Raw genomic sequence first — 17,144 nt, 5'->3', positions numbered from 1 at the left:
CATATCCGACCTCACTATTTCACAATTTACGTTGAAAAGAATGGTAAAAATATCTAATTATGTTTGAATGGCACTGAAATCTTGAAACTACGTAAAAGCTCAAAATAGGTTTTTTTTCAAGTCATCTTCGTAATTCTATCTTTGCCAGCTATTTCCAACAATTTGTTTTGCAGAACAAAAATAGATAAAAAGTTCATCAGTACTTTGTTAAAAAATAAAGAGCAAAAATAGCTTTAAACAAAGTAGACAAGAGAATGGATGTATAATGTATATAGTTTATATTCGCCACGGATCGGTAAGTTAAAATTCTATCCGCGGACCGGATAAAACCTTCCGGCTGGCCACAGTTGCCCCGCGGGCCGTAGTTTGCTCATCCCTGATCTAGACTCATAACATCTTTTAAACCAGATCTGAATAAACATCACAGAAAAGTCGAAATGAAACCATGAACGGGAAAAAAGCGGGTTGCGTAGTTAAATGGGCGGAATATCCTTGTGGAAATCGCAAAATTTGTTACTTTTACGTTGGATACACAATGATAGGGTTATTTATTTTTTTTAAAATTTCTAATAACACATAGCAAGACAACTGAATATCATATAAAACACTTGCAACACTGAAGCAAACCGACATCAGTATATCTTTGAACTCTGGGACTTTTTAGCCACCTAGTAACTTTCCCAAAACGATAGAGCAGTGCATATGCAAAGATGTGGCTAGTTTCAGTCTTTTTTTTTTACGATTACATAGGGGGCAAAGAGAATCAGAATCGACATTAATACATTGGAGATGTTTACGAATTCAGTCCTGGCTTTATACAAGACGAAATATTTAACAGATTTCTTTCGACGCCATTCGGGTACTTCAAAATAAAGAACTTTTTCTTAATTTTCTGCTGCCTTATGATGATGGATTTTAGTTTTTAAGTAGCTTTAAAACTGAGTGAGATAGAACTAAATTAAAATTAAAATGTTACTAATAGCTCATAGCAGTTAAGCATTTGTAAGTTATCTTTGTTGTTCTTTTGATTGAGTTCGCCGCTAAATAATTTTTTTCATATGCAATAGTCCATAATTTTTTTGTGCATATTTTTTATCAATTCGGTGAAGTTTTTTATTTTTAAAGTATAAAGATCCATATTTAATTTTTGTTTTTAATCAAAATTTTGTAGTGTACTCAGTTTTTTATAAAGTATAAATTTAATCCATTATTATAAAAATGTTAAATTAATTTCCATTTTTAAATCTTGATATTTGCGCAGTATTAAATCTCTCCCAGTTGATGCTTATATAAATCAGAATTATCAGTTTTACTTTGAAGTTTATTTTTCAAAATAGTCCGAAAAATGTGAAATTACAAAGAGTGCTTAGTTATATTAAATACATGAAAAATGGAATCATCTTTGTTGCATATCTTGTGATAATATTGTAAATAAATATTGTGCCTTATTGTGTACAAATTTCCCAATAAATGTATATTTTTAAAGAATGAATTCTTTGTTTACATTTTAATTTAAAAGTACCCATTTTTCTATTGATACTTATATAATTTTGTATATTATTCGTGTATATTTGTAAGTTAGTACAAAGAAATTTACATAAAGTAAAGCTTAACTTTAAAATTCAATTATAAGCTATCAATTACTTTCAGTCTGTTTAGGTGTTATGTTAGGTGTTATCTTAGACAAATAAATAGTGAGTTAAATAAGTTACTCTGTTGGATCCACCAGAGCTCTCAATTATACAAATAAACTACAAGTTTAATAATTCAAATACACTAACTAGTTTTCGAATTTCAATGATAAATAAAAAATAAACATTAAAAATTTATTTACAAGAAAATATGTACATAAAATACTGCAAATAACATACTATCAATCAGAATCGGTATTAAAAAATTCACATTTTATAGCTACACTATAAAACGTCACTCTTTCAGAGGCTAATTGGCGCTTAGACCTACGCTTGCAATTAAGTCTGTAATATCAGAAGGGCTATACTGTCCTGAATAGAGCATAATTTTCTAACACATATTCTCGTCATCACAATGGACTGTATCGTTTTCCAGTCGAGCGAACATTGTCCTGTCGAAAGACGACACGAGAGACTGTCTCTCTTCCTGAGACATGTGGGAAGTGACATTGTGATTTCGTGATAATCCAAGCTTGCGTAAAATGTCTTGTTGGACTTCCATTAAGCGATTCTGTCGATTCCTGAAAAAAATAAAATATAATCAACTACAACTTTGATTGCAATTATTCAACGAATGAAAGCTTAACATAAATATCCCGCGTATGTGGGTCTGTAAATTGAAGCGTTAAACTGGTAATGAATTTGTGGATTGAAGGTCGAATTTAATGGCACTAAAGTCTGATTAGACCATATTGCGCCAAATTCAATGTTAAAACAATATAATACCTTTTCCGGTAGTACAATAACATTGAGTTTCAAACCATATCTGACGAAAAATTAAAAAGAGGGGGGGGGGGAATGGAGGAAATTGTCATTAGAGCAATTTAGGGTCGTGGAATCCGTGCATGTCTGAAGGAAATAAACCTAACGGGAAGTGGGTCTATGGGTACTTTTCGGTGAGCCGGGTGAATTAAACTTTTTTTAAAATTCTTTTATTTTAATCTGTTTAAAAAATTTTAAAAAAAAGTTGGTGGAGGTCTACATTTTTGGCGACTTTTCTCTTGCGCCCAGCTAACTGAAAAGTACATCGGGCTATATAATGAGAATATTCCTGAGATAGCAGCAGTTCTTTATTAAATAGTGGCATTGATTTTGTACTAACTCTTACTAGTTAATGACAAAGTAATTTTGTTACTATGTCACTAATATCTCTTCTTAAAGTAAAGACAACAATGCTCTTAAAAGTCAGAAAATATCGTAATCAATTGGAGTTTGGTTTTAGTGCCAATTTTATCAATTTAAAATGGCATAATAACAGACTTGTGGATTATATTTTTAAAATTAATAGATTTAGATTTTGTAGAGATAGCTATTAATTAGTAATAGCAATCCAAAGCATGTAACTCTTTTTAAATATTTTACTAGACTAGAAACTTTGTTTACCAAATTAGTGATTGCTTCGTAGTAATCATTGTTTTCTTAAGTCGAAATATTTTTTTAATCATTTTGTCAATATAGTATTGTAATTATTTGCACGAATATTTTATTACTATGTAAATCATGACGAAGTGGAATGATTATCTGGATTTGAAAAATAATCAATTTTTACTTGAAAATAAAATTTAAGCTTAAATTTATACAGAACGTTAGACTCAAAAAGGGAGACTTGATTTTACTTGTTTACAATAACCGTGTGTCATAACAGTTCAAATTGAAAGCTTTCTACTTCTTGATTCGATTATTCTTATTTTAATAGTTTTTAAGATTTAGACGGGTTGAATGGCGTTTCACATAGTATTTTTTTTTACTAATTTAACAGTTAATAATTATCACATATTAAATTACTTTACTCCATCGTGCTGCCTGTACACATGTTAATAGTGGGTCGAAGAAAAGAAAAAAAAAATCAAGAAATTTTTTGAAAAAGTTTACCTTACATAATACTTTAAAAAAATAAATTAAAAACACATTATTTGCTCTACTTAATTACAACAAAAGCGAATTTTACCGCAAATGATTCATAAAATGTACTATTTTAAATTTCAGAATACTTTGTAATACTGTGTGCGTCGTAAAATTTTTAAAAGTTTCCAGTATATTTTTATCAATACTGAATCATTTATATTAGTTTCAAATAAAGACCTGGAAAAATTTTATTACTTTTGCATTGAAAAAATAAACAGAGTCAATTGGCTAATATTCTCTCATAGCAATTTATAATAAAAATTTGTAATTGAGTTCAAGATTACTTTAATCAAATAACTCGAAATGAAAACATAATGAATATCCCATTTAAAATTTTGTTCTAAAGTATTTAGTGAATGATCCCTGAATTCATGATTTACAAATTCTATGATAGATTTCAATCAACAATACAGTAATCATATCAGTTTGTAAAATCACATGAAGGAGACAAATCGATGATAGTGAAACTCTAAAACTCCATCCGACAAAAATTTTTACTGCATTTGTTGAAAATAATCCCATGGGGCCCTGAATTCATCATCATTAAAATGTGATAATTTGAAATTGTGAATTTAGTTTGTTTTCAATGGCTTATTGTATTTTTATTTTTTTTTAAAAGGACCATATATACAACCAGAATAAAGTCAATAAATTGGAACTGTTGAGTTTCGTAATTTCTACTGATATCATTTAAAATAAAAAATGTTGGATCAAAAATCCAAATCCAATTTTTTTTTTAAATCCGAATTTGTATGCTTAAGAACTGCAATGTTCTGCACACTAAAAAATCAGGAACATTAGCGACAAAAAGCTGAAAACCAGGTCAAATAAGAACAAGACATTTTTATCAGGAAAATCGTGAATATGAGGACAATTATAAACCCTGCACTATAGTGCGAAAAGAAATGGACCACCCTAAATAACTTTTGATTTAATGATCGAATCTTCACGTTCTATGACTCAATTGTAATGGAAATATGCAAAAAGTAAAATTAACATTAAGGAGTTCAAACTTAGAACCGCTTGTGACCAAAATATTGGGACCATATCATCTCGATTGTGGCTGCCTCCTATATATTGGGGGTCAGAATCCGTTGAAAAAAAGCTGTTTATTGAGAAAGAACGTGTTTGTGTCTGATTTCGCAACTTAAACTATAGTATGTACTAATTAATTAGCATATTTAAAGTTAGCCCCTTGAACCATTAATAATGATTCCTAGAACGTGAAGATCCGATCATTAAAAAGTTATTCAGAGTTGTCAGTTTTATTTTGCGCACTAAATTTTTCTGCACACGTCCGCTATTCAAGCTCTTACACCTTAAGATTTTTAGCACAACAAAACAAAATGCAACGTTGTAAGTTGAACGCCCAAAACAGCGGCGTCAGCTTCACTTGCGTCTTTTTGATGTTGAGAGATTTTTAAAGAACGAACTCCGCATACGAAAAATGAAAATTGACAAATTTCTATTAAAGTTCCAGTTGAATAACTTGCTTATGAAGTACAAATTTTTATGGATCATTTTACATGCGAACTAATTTTTTTAAATACTTTGAAATGCATGTACGCGACCAATTTTATTTGGTTAAGTAAATAAAATACATAATATTTTAAAGGTTCAGTTTATTTTTACAGATTAACTGAACAAATTATAATTACAACTCTTTCCAGATTTATTTTCTTTTTTTTAGCCTTGGACCAAGTTTACGTTGCTCCAGTAATCAAAAATATCCCATTCAAGTCCTTAAGGTTTATTTATTTATTTTTTTTGAACAGAATATTCTCAACAGATTTCGCAATATAGTAAATTTTCAGTGTGATATTTGAATTATTATTTCACTTATTTTAAGTTTCATTCTAACAAGAATGGCAATATTGCAACAAGAAACTGTTTTAAAATAAAAAAAAGTTTTATTAATTTCAAGCGTTTAATTAAAGTAATATGTTGTTAATTTTAATAGATTTATTCCAGAGATAACGGTATGAGAACTAATGAGAAGCTATACTGTACCAAAGCCCGTGTTAAAGCATTCACTGAACTGAAACTGTCTGCTGCAAAAAATTAATCAAGGTGTAGAAGAGATAAATAGGGTTGTGAGACCCGATTTACCAGATAGGTTATCTGTGTGAAAATAGTGAATAACATTAAAAAAAGAAAAAAAAAACTACAGTCTGTTTTGAATCTAAAAGCGATGCGTAACGTAAGATCAATTTTGAGACTTTTTTGCATTCATTTGTTGCTAATTTTCTATGATAAGGAAATTAAACAAAATGTAGCATGATGTAGCTTGGTAGATAATAGACTAACCTGCATCGAGAAAGGGTTGTGAAGATGTTGGAAGTCAAAAATACATCCAGATATCAAAAATTGCAACAGTATAAAATTCATATTTTTTCTTTTTTTGTGTGAGAAAAAGCAAAATATTGTTGAAAATAAATAGAAGGAATATTTATTAATACTTTATACTAATTACAGAATAATTAAGGCTTTCTTTATCAGGTAGTTACACCTGACTATGATGAATTTTGATGTTTTTCACAGTTTAGTATTGTTCAATAAATAAGTTCTTTTTTTTTTTTAAAGAGTGTTTTAAAAATATTTTGCAGAATAGAAATTCCTGCAATAGTTAAAAATAAATTCATATATACTTTAATCTTTATTTCAACTTATAAACAATTATAAATTACAGTTCATTTTTTTTCTTCATATTTTGTGTTACTAGTTTTGTACTGTAAATTTTGCGAATTCAAAAAAATTTTTCATCAGATTATTGTTCTTGAAAACAGGAAGAAACTAGTTTATTTTTCGCACTGAGTTTGACTTTAGACTTCTAAAACTGTTTCAAACTTATGTTTTAATGATAATAACTACTAGAAACAGAAATTAGCTTTTCCAGAAAATTGTTAGTTTCTTCCTTTTCCCACAGTCTTGGATGAAAATCAATTTAGTATTAAACTGTGAAATTCTTTTTCCATTGTCCACCAGATTGACACTCGTTATTTAGGTATCAGTTGGGCAGAATTGTTGGTTATTCTTTCAGGGGCACCCTATTAGGTGGGTCAACGTTTGCTCCCACAGTAAGGATATAGTACTGAGAATGAAGGAACATCCAAGAACGGTTTTGTACTGTACGGCAGTGCTTCAAAAACTTATGAATTTTGTGTACCCTTTCTGAATTCTTCGTAACGCTGTATATCCCTAATAAAAAAATGAATGTATATTTTACTATAAGAAATGCACGAAAGTTAAAAATCACAACTGACACCACTAATTATTAACTGTTAACTCTGCAAAAAATAGCCAACAGAAAAATACGTAATCGTAAATTTTCATGGCTAGTTTTGTTTTTAAGTAAAAAATTTCGAAATTTTCATATGTTGCAAGATATTTCGCATAAGAACGCGTACCCCCGCTAAACTGTTCCCGTACCCCTGGGGGTACGCGTACCACACTTTGGGAAACACTGCTGTACGGGATTCGAACCCAGGAACTTACTGATGTGAGGTCAGCTCCCTGACCAAATGCGCTGACATTCGGTCGGCTAAACTGAGAAATTTCGGCAAGGCAAATTTTCAAGTGGAATTAATTTGTGGGTGGTAAATGTTTTCGAATTATTGAAGAAATAAACTTCTCGTAATCAAAAAATATAGTTATAGCGGGAATGACTATTCTCTTAGAAGTAAGATTTCCACTAGAAAATGCAAAGCTAAAGGTTTTTATTGGAATTCGTTTTATCGGAAAGGCTTTTATCGGAATTTGCTTTTTATTGGAATTCGTTTAATATTTTTAGAACATAATTTAAAATTGGTTTCAATTTAATCACTAACGGTATTAAAAAAACATTCCTATTTCACAGCCCATACAAAGTAATTTTTGATAAGTAAATCTGAGATTTCAATTATTAGAGTAGTTATTATAATTGAGGAATTTTTTTAAAATAAAATTTCAAAATTATATTTGAAAATGACAGCAGAATGGATTTAATTTTTTTAAGTCAATAAAAATTTGGAATCGCCTCTTCGACCTCAGTCAATTATCAATTTTGAGTTATAATTTTTAAAAAAATCTAAATGGGAAAAGAAAAAACTATTTTTGATAAATAACTAGTTTTATGCTGTCTATATATATATATTTTTTAAATAAACCGTATCATTTATATTAAAATAAATAAAAAAGTTGTATTTTAAGATTTTATATTGTACTTAGCATCAAACGCACTTTTAATCAAATTTTGATTTTTATACCTGGTTTTCACGGTCTAGAAATATTGTTTTAGAAGAACTTGAGCATCAATTTAAAAACCAGTTTTTGATACCTATTTCCCCCCTACAATGGTTGTGTTATTTTTTAATAAAATTAAGTTAATGCGTACTATCATAGCTGTGTTAAAAAGGAAGTTGGTGACCCTGAACCCAAAATAAGAAGTTCAATTTGGTCAAAAGTGATTCACGGACAAGGAGAAAAGTTTGCTGACCCAGTTCACTCTAATGAATGCGTGGTTTAATGACTCAAAAAAAAAAAAAAAAAAAAAAAAAAAAAAAAAAAAAGATGCTTCTCAGTAAGAAGATAAATTTCCTTAGAACAGTGTTTCCCAAACTTGACTCTTAAATTTTTCGTATCGCTAAGTACCACTAATAAAAAAAATGAATTTTTTACTACAAAAAAACTTCACAAAAGTTAAAAATCACAACTGGCTGTTGACACCACTAATTATTAACTGTTAACTCTGCAAAATATAGCCAACAGAAAAATACGTAATCGTAAATTCTCATGGCTAGCTTTTGTTTTTAAATAAATTTTTTTGAAATTTTCGTTTGATGCAAGATAAGCATAAGAACGCGTACCCCTGGGGGTACCCGTACCACACTTTGGGAAACACTGCCTTAGAATATATCTGTATTTCTAGAAATATTTTGTTTATTAAGTAGATATTTGGTTCATTTTAATAAAACATTTGTATATATTATACAGCATTTTGTTTATTAAGTGGAAATACGAAAAAAAATTTTTATTGATAAAAAGAAAATATTTTTATCGCACTTCAGCAAAAAGTTGCTTAATTTATAAAGTTTCCTTGGGTGCATCATAGTAATCCATTTTCGTTTAATAAAAACATATGCGGTATTTTTTTTTAAATAAACAGTAAAGAAAATGCACAGTCAGCTTCATAAGCGTGCCGTACATTATTATGCTTGATATTTTAACTAGGCTGCATCAGAAGTAAATGTGTAGAATAGAGACATTTCTTCAAAATTGCCTTATAAGGTCGCGTTACTATTTTGCTAGTATTTGTAAAATGTCAACAAAAGTAAAAATATTTAGCTGTTTATTTTACAGCAATTCTACTTTTGTGTTTAGTTAATACGCAATTTGAAAAGAATGCTCGTTTGAAAAACTAATTTTAAACCACTTGCATAAGTTTTTTAAAGCATAGGAATTCGACTTTTGCAAATAGGTCAGAATCTTGTATCTGAAGCCATTACTCGCTTTGTTCAAAGCTTAGCAACTGAGCTTGGCACCTTTTTCTTAGCAAACAAAACAGACATATTCTACACAGCCTTCAGACTTTGTCATTTTTGTTGATATATTTCACAATAAAAGTTATTTATAGGGTTGACACCAATAAAAATTTAGTGCTTCAATTGGACCATCTAGGTCGACGTTTAGTGGTCGAAAACTTAACGGCGTAGACCAAGTTCAGAAAAAATAAATCGAATTTTACAAATATACAATTCATTCTACACATTGAAAATTATTATTTGTCATCTATAACACTTAAATTAGGTTATTTATCCCATAATGATAGTATTTAAAGAAATTAAATGGAAAAAAAAGCTAAATTAATATTCATAAATAGATTCAAAAGCAGAGACCAAATAAATAAATAAATGAGGAAAACAGAAAGTAAGAACTTACAAAATATTGCATTAAAATTAAATTAGCTGAAATTCTAAAATTTTAAATTAAGTAAATTCTAAAAGAGCAAAAAATATTATTTTATTGAAGAAAAATGACGAAAAAAATTACATGAATGCAAAGCATAGCATAACATGTAAATTTGAAACTTTCAAGATACAACTTAACATTTTTTTGTACCTGACACCTTCAGTTAAATTCATTTGAATGAAAGGCATTAGAATTCTCCATAATTATTAAATTAAACGAGAAAATTAGTACAGCGATTTTTTTAATGCATGGGCTTCAATGCAAAAAAATATTTTTCGATACTACGTAAATTCCAAATATATTTCAAAGCGACAAATTTATGCTCATGTGTATGATTTTAGCAACATTTGTAGAACATTTGGCGTCAATTGTAGCCATGTCGTCTTACTGGCATGAACTCTGGTTATTAATGATATCAAATCAATAATTCACTGTAAGCTTGATGCATGCTTAAGAAAAATTAGTTCTCATAAAATAAAAAGATTTTTTAAATTAAAATTCATAATTAAAGTGACATGAACTGCTGGAAAAATCTAGGAATATTTTAAAAATTACTTAAATTTTATTATAGCATCTAATCTACTTAATAACATCTTATCTACTTAAAGTAGATCAAAGTTTGGTATCAGCAAAGAATCAACGAAATTAAAACTACCATTACCTTTCTCTGTAACGTAATAAAAGATGATGAGTAATATTATTCTGTATCAAATCAACAAGACTAGTGTTCGATACGAATGCATTGTTTGCCTCTTGTATCAACACTTCAGCTGCTGAACGTGTTAAATTCGTTATAAGAGGTGTCGGCTGGAAAAGTTCTCTGGAATTAGTAATATTACCATATCCAGATTCCGTCAACTCATCGGAATATGAAAGTTGACAGCCGAACAAGCACACCACAACAAAAAGCACGAATTTTAATCTGTTAATATCACGTGACATTTGAAAATTCATTAAAAAGTTTTTTAATTTCACACACAGAACAATAAAACCGCCACTATAACGGAGCAAATAGAGAATACTAAAATAGGAAAGCAAATATAAAAATTAGCGTCCAATGCTCCTACGTATGAAATATGATAGTTTGAGAAGAAACTTATGCACAGCCGACATTTAAAACAACAGCTTTTAGTTTGATAAAAAATTCTAATCGTGAATATGACGTCAGGATGTAAAGTAAAATGAGCAGAGGTCACTTGAAGTATTTACATATCATGTTGCAAATTTGTGGGAAGTGTAAAAAGGGTAATTGATTGATTATTTTAGATATCACAAACACGAGAAATACAACTCAAGATTATGAGAATTTTGATGTATAGTCTTTTGGCGGCTTGACTTACCGGATGTTTTGATGGAGACAAGACATTTACTTCAATAAAGCCATCACCGCGATAGGTCTGAAAGTTTTCCGGATTATAAGTTTTTATGTTTTGCGTATGATTTTCTTTAATGTCTGGAAAAGGTTTGTAATTCTTAACTTTTAAGTCTTGTTAGACAATATTAAGTGCTTTTCTTCTTTCCTTTATAGCTTAAACCACGAACGTTTCGTCCTCCTGGATCCGAAATAGTATGTTTTTAGCATTGTTAGATAGCTTAAATATTTTATTATTTTTCAAATAAATTCAGCAATCTCTCTAAGGTTAATAGTTTCTCTCACATTATAAGAAATTCTCTATAAAAATATAAACTGGGACAAGGGGAACTAAATCTCCTTTAGTAACTCAACTTCAAACCATGAAAAATTGTGGCATACCATCATCATCATAGTTGGCTAGACAGCCCAATGTGAGCCAATGCCTTCCTCTGAAGATTTCTCCATGACAACTTCCGATTTATCTTTGATCTCCAATTCTTTTCATTAATTGCGAGAAAATCAGACTCCACTGAGTCCACTTATTATTTCTATTGTGGTATACCACTTAAATAAAATAGTGTCACAGTTGTTAAGAGACCTGACCAAACCGTAACCACCTAAAGTAGGTGTTGACCAAATGCAACTGTGGAAGAATTGAAGACGAGGAGGGATTCTAAGTATGCTTTTAATCCTTTTAATTTAATTTTCTCCAATAAACTTATGATGGGCGTTTACTATATTTGGTATTATATTTTGATGCATCTAAAATATAAGGCCGTCGCCCAATCAGAGTTTTAGAGAAAAAGCGTGTGGTATTTTAGATTCTCTTCATTTTTCCGCCCAAAAGTATGCCTTTACAATTCTGCAATCAACCTTTTTTTGAAAGATTTTTAAATAGCAAACAGTTATTAGTTTAGATTTTTGATGAGCGTCTTTATATTTATATGTAATTAGCGATAAAGTAGCTTTTTATCGTTATCCAAATCGCTTTTCATCAATGTAAACTGCAATAAGATTAGAGTGTAAAAAAATATTAAAACTAAGAAACGTGTAGTTTTAAATTACTTACTCCAAACCATAAATCGCGTTACTTTATCGCCTTCTTTTGAGAAAAAACTAATCGAAATTCTAAAAATTATCAAGTGCTATTTCTCCTTATCTAATTAAGTGATCCCTTTATTTTCTACCTTTTTGAAAATGTATTGTGCTGTCTAATAATACTACATCATCAAAAGTTTGTCAAGTTAAAAAGAAAAAAAATCTAGAAAGCAAATTAAAATTTAACCTGGAATCGAAAATGGCGATGGTAGATACCTCTTAAGAGGACGCCATACAAAGGGAGAAACTTTTAGTCTAAATTTCTCTTTTACCTCCATAATTGATTTCAAATTTAAATTATGGAAAAATTGAGTTCAGACAAACCTAGAGTGAAACTTGAATTTTCAAATGCTGAAAAGAAAATTTTAAAAAATGAAAATAAATTATGAGAATATAACTTAGGATTACGCAATGGAGAAGTTCTCTTCTATTAATTTGCTTGCATTTTGAGATTTTTAAATTTTTTTTTCAGCAATTGAAACTTAATTGCTTACTTTAGATTTTCCTGAAAACAATTTTTCTTTCTTTCAAATTAGTAATAGAGGTGAAGGAGAATTCGCAACGAAGAGTTCTTCCCCTGTCGTATGGCGTCCTCTTATGGCACTGAGATCACTATCATTGTGAAGGATCGAGGTTCACCCCCAGTGGCGTCTTGAAACTTAACAGTTCTGTAGAGAAATAAAAGCGGCCCGTGCGCAGTGCTAATTACATTGCCCCCATCATGCTGTATTGATCTCGAAATTATGAAGCCTTGACTTTCATGACCTCCTTGGTCAACAACTGGTCATTGGGGAAGTGTTTTTTTTTTAAGTGTCAAACTTCTTTTAAATATTGTAAACAATGGTTACCCGTGAAAAACTTTAGTTTATTTACTTTTGTACATTTTGTAGCATGTTTTTTTGAATCGATAACTATTTACTTAAAGTCACAGTCATACCAGTTTCCAAACGAATACTTGCCTCCAACTTAGGTACTTTATTTATGTCGCACTAGAGGCTATTGGCTATTATGTTGCACAATGGGCTGTTGGCGACGGTCTGGGAAACATCCCTGAGAATGATCAGAGAACATGAGCACCGCAATTTTGATCCTCTGCAGAGAGGATGGCTCCCTTGCTTTGGTTGTCGCGCGAAGTCTTTACCGTTGAACAGTTTAACGAGGACCGATACCGAGCACCCTCGGTCCCTAGGCAGGCTGATCTAAGTGATCACCCACCCGCTCATTGACTGCAGCTGGGGATGCTTGACTTCGGTGTCCTACTGAGAACCGTGTCTTTACGATCAGTATACTGCGGTACTCATTCAATTAAGAAGGAAGCTTAATGGTTTCATAAGATGGAATGGTCAATGGTGAAAGCACCAGAATCGGTTAAACTGAGTCTAGGTTGAATCATGTTTCCTTACTATCCTACTCAAAGCAAGGAAATCAGTGTTATGATATACGCCAAATCTGGTTATGGAAGGGAAATGACTGGTATTTCGGGTCATGGGGACCTGCGTTTACTTAAAGTAAAGATTTGATTTGATTTGTTAATTTACGTCGCACTAGAGCTGCACAATGGGCTATTGGCGACAGTCTGGGAAACATCCCTGAGGATGATCCGAAGACATGCCATCACAATTTTGATCCTCCGCAGGGGGATGGCACCCCCGCTTCGGTAGCCCGACGACCTGCACGCGAAGTAGAGCACTTTACGGTAGAACAGTTTACGGAGGACCAATACCGCACACCCTCGATCCATACACAGACTGATCCAAGTGGTCACCCAAGAGCACACTGACCGCAGCCAGTAATGCTCGACTTCGGTGATCTGCTGGGAAACGTGTCTTAACGATCAGTCCACTGCGGGACTCCTAAAGTAAAGATTTCGGTTTTATTTTATAAGTGCGTACCGACTTAATAGGTCCTGAGTCATTTCAATAACTTTTAAAAAGAGATCATTTAATAAATAACCACCATAACTGGTATGTAAAAACATCAATTTTACATACTCATAATAATACGGGTTAAATAGAATTTTAAGGTTAAGTTTTTTTTTTTAAATGTACTAGTATTAATATATAAGATTTCGACCGCACCGAGTACATCTAGTTAGCTATAGGATGATTTCGCCGAATAGAGAACACTTGAACTCTTCAGATTTTTAAGCATTTACAAATGAAAATTTCTAAGTTTTACATTGTAAATTTTGAAGAAAATTTACGAACAACACAACTGAACACAAATTGACAGGTATTAGAACAAATTGTACTGTAAAGGTGACTTCATACTGTAAATGTAATTCTTAAAGAAATTCCTTATTGTAAATGGAAAGCTATTTTGACCAATTAAATTAGATTTAATGTATATGATCTATTTGAAGTTTAATTCTCTCAATATCTTAAATCAAAATTAACTCTGCAATTGGCAGAATACCTCCATAATATACAGGATGTTTCGTAATCATCCCTTTATGCATGTTACGGTTAAAGTTATAAAATTTTGTCATTAATAATAACGGGCGATCATAAATAATAATGTCGTTTATTGGTAAATGTGATAAATTATGCACATTAATCATACTAACTGGCTATTAATAATTGTCAACGAAGTTTGGTCAGTGTAATTAATTATACATAATTTATCGAAACTAAGACAATTTTTATATGTCTTTGCTGTGATGATATGTCATTGCGGAGTTTAAAAAAATGATTAACTGAAAGACGGATTTATATTTAAGTATTAAATTAAAATGTATTTTTATTTATGTTTTAATTTAAAATAATAGCTTTTAAAAGTTCAATTTGTTGTTTATGTGTCATATCTATCTTTAGTTCATAAATTTTAATATCATTCCAGAAATACAGATTTAATAAATATAAAAAAATTCGGAAAACGGTTATGAATTGATTTCAAGGCTTTATTAAAATAGATTTTGGCAAAGCTCCACGTGATGGAAAATTTAACTTTCATATTAAGATGAATACAAAACAATGGCATATCTTTCGTATTAAGAAATTTTTTATATTTAATCAAAATTTTAAAGCAGGTTTGAAAAATTATTACTTTGACCTAATTCGGTAATTATTAATAATAACCGGTAAATGTGATAAATTCTGATAGATTATTCACTTTAATCGACCTACATGGTTATTATTAATATCTGGCGATTGAACGATTAATTACGTTGATCATAACATATATATTTTAAAAACGGATCCGAAAATGAAATAAAAATCTATAAATTTAAATTTGTTCGAGTAGATTTCTTTTTAATTTTAAATTATATCTAAGCCTTCTTACGAAAAAAAGAATTGTCGGGACTTTAAAATAAACAAACAACTTTACCAAAAAAAATCTTTTTAAAAAAAAATCGCCAATTTGGTAAATTTTTTTCCAGATAGATGAAAGATCATATTTTTATGAGCCGATACAATGTGGCGTTGGTGTAAATTTAAAAATATTACTAAATTAGATCACAAACATTTTTCTATATTTTTTCTACATTTTTCTATGTTCCTCATTTTTTATGTATAGTGGAGCGATTGATAAAGACAGACAAAGTATAACTTTTCACAAAATCACAACAATTATTAAAATGACATTATTTGCTAAAAATTCGTCATTTAAGGCCTTAAAGAAGTCCTAAAATCAGATGTTTTCCATTTTTTTGACTAATAAGTTTAACGATTTTAAATCCAACTGTGCTTAAGCTGATTAATTTGGTCACTTAAATACCATTAATTTGAGACTACTTTGGTTTCTATGCCTTAGTTTTTTCAAAGGATTTTAATTATAGTGTATAATATAAGGCATATAATATTATATAATAATAATTAAATTTAAATGCATTCAAATGTTTATAAATTTAATTCATAAAATTAACAGCAACGTGATGAATCCAGAGTGACTTATCCTGAGAGTTATATTAGATTTTGCACTCGTGTATTTAATAGATATTCATTGTAAAAGATAAAATGGTTCTATTCTAGTTTATAATTCAAAATATAAAAATTAAAAATGTCTTATGATAAGAATAATAATGATACAAAAATAAATTATAATAAGCATAATAATGAAACGGAAATTGTAATCTTAATAATGAGAGTAAAATTATGATAATCGCAATAATGAGAGTAAAATTATGATAATCGCAATAATGAGAGTAAAATTATGATAATCACAATAATGAGAGTAAAATTATGATAATAACAATAATGAGAGTAAAATTATGATCATAATAATGAGAGTAAAACTATGATCCTAATAATGAGAGTAAAATTATGATCCTAATAATGAGAGTAAAATTATGATCCTAATAATGAGAGTAAAATTATGATCCTAATAATGAGAGTAAAATTATAATCATAATAATGAGAGTAAAATTATAATCATAATAATGAGAGTAAAATTATGATCATAATAATGTGAGTAAAATTATGATCATAATAATGTGAGTAAAATTATGATTATAATCATGATAAGCATTACATTTTGCATGCATTAAGCAGCATATCTGGATTCATCTTTGATTTTTAAATAAAATTCTGCGAAATAAATAAATTTTAAATTACCTTTCCCTGTAACGAAAGAAAAGCTGGCGAGTAATGTTGTTCTTTATCAAATCAGTAAGACTGGTGTTTGATACAAATGCACTGTTTACATCATGCATCATTACTTCAGCAGCTGAATGACTTAAATTCGTTATAAGAGGGGTCGGTTTAAAGAGTTCTCGAGCGTTGGTGATTCTACTGTATCCTGCATTTTCCATTCCATTGGAGGGCAAAGTCTGAAGGATGAGCAGACACACCACCACAAAAAGTGCAATATTTAGACGATAAGTATTAAGTGACATTATTTGAAGCTTCATTTAAAGTTTTATTCACAAGAAATTATCCACTCAAGAATTTATAAGAGAAAGATAAAATAGAAAATCAAAAATAAAAGCTCGCAGGTCTGGATCACGACAGTTAGCGAAGAAACTATTCGCCTCTCTGACATTTATAACAATTACTAGATATCGCAGAATTTGATACTGACCACGTAAGCGGACGATTAAAGTTCAATAGTAAGCATGACGTCACAATGTATTGTTAATTGAGCTGAGGTCATTTTGGTTACTGTGTGTCTTCTGAAATTTTTTGGAATGTGTAAAAAGGGGACTTGACTGG

The 17,144-nt window shown here is 29.9% G+C and overlaps 2 protein-coding genes across 4 annotated transcripts in view; one reads left to right on the top strand and one right to left on the bottom strand.

The window, feature by feature from the left end:
- Positions 1 to 1,812: 1,812 nt before the first annotated feature.
- Positions 1,813 to 17,028, bottom strand: LOC110283279 (uncharacterized). 2 transcript variants are annotated; one of them, XM_071177550.1, is made up of 2 exons: positions 16,548 to 17,028; positions 1,813 to 2,212 (listed from the first exon to the last, which is right to left on the bottom strand). In XM_071177550.1, the coding sequence occupies exons 1-2, from the start codon at positions 16,841 to 16,843 to the stop codon at positions 2,023 to 2,025; spliced, it is 486 nt and encodes a 161-aa protein (XP_071033651.1). In that variant the 5' UTR covers positions 16,844 to 17,028; the 3' UTR covers positions 1,813 to 2,022. The 2 variants fall into 2 exon arrangements, with proteins under 2 accessions (XP_071033651.1, XP_071033649.1); XM_071177548.1 differs by lacking the exon at positions 16,548 to 17,028 and adding an exon at positions 10,204 to 10,697.
- LOC107453504 (dual specificity protein phosphatase 19) overlaps positions 10,981 to 17,144 on the top strand; it is a 46,175-nt gene continuing 40,011 nt past the window's right edge. The window contains exon 1 of one of the 2 annotated variants that reach the window (XM_071177547.1): positions 10,981 to 11,004. The gene's annotated coding sequence lies outside the window, so the exon portion shown is untranslated. Of the gene's footprint in view, positions 11,005 to 11,085; positions 11,110 to 17,144 lie in introns of those variants that run through there. The other variant, XM_071177546.1, reaches the window with a different exon arrangement.

This window comes from Parasteatoda tepidariorum, chromosome 2 (genome assembly GCF_043381705.1).
Source record: "Parasteatoda tepidariorum isolate YZ-2023 chromosome 2, CAS_Ptep_4.0, whole genome shotgun sequence".
Lineage (NCBI taxonomy): Eukaryota > Metazoa > Arthropoda > Arachnida > Araneae > Theridiidae > Parasteatoda > Parasteatoda tepidariorum.
The sequence above is the reverse complement of the archived record's forward strand: the minus strand, read 5'-3'. Positions and strand labels throughout refer to the sequence as shown.

Coding starts and splice junctions, on each gene's coding strand:
- LOC110283279 (XM_071177550.1), bottom strand. CDS start 16,843: ATGAAGCTTCAAATAATGTCACTTAATACTTATCGTCTAAATATTGCA. Junction 2,213..16,547: donor TTCTTTCGTTACAGGGAAAG/GTAATTTAAAAT, acceptor TATTTTTTTCAG/GAATCGACAGAATCGCTTAA.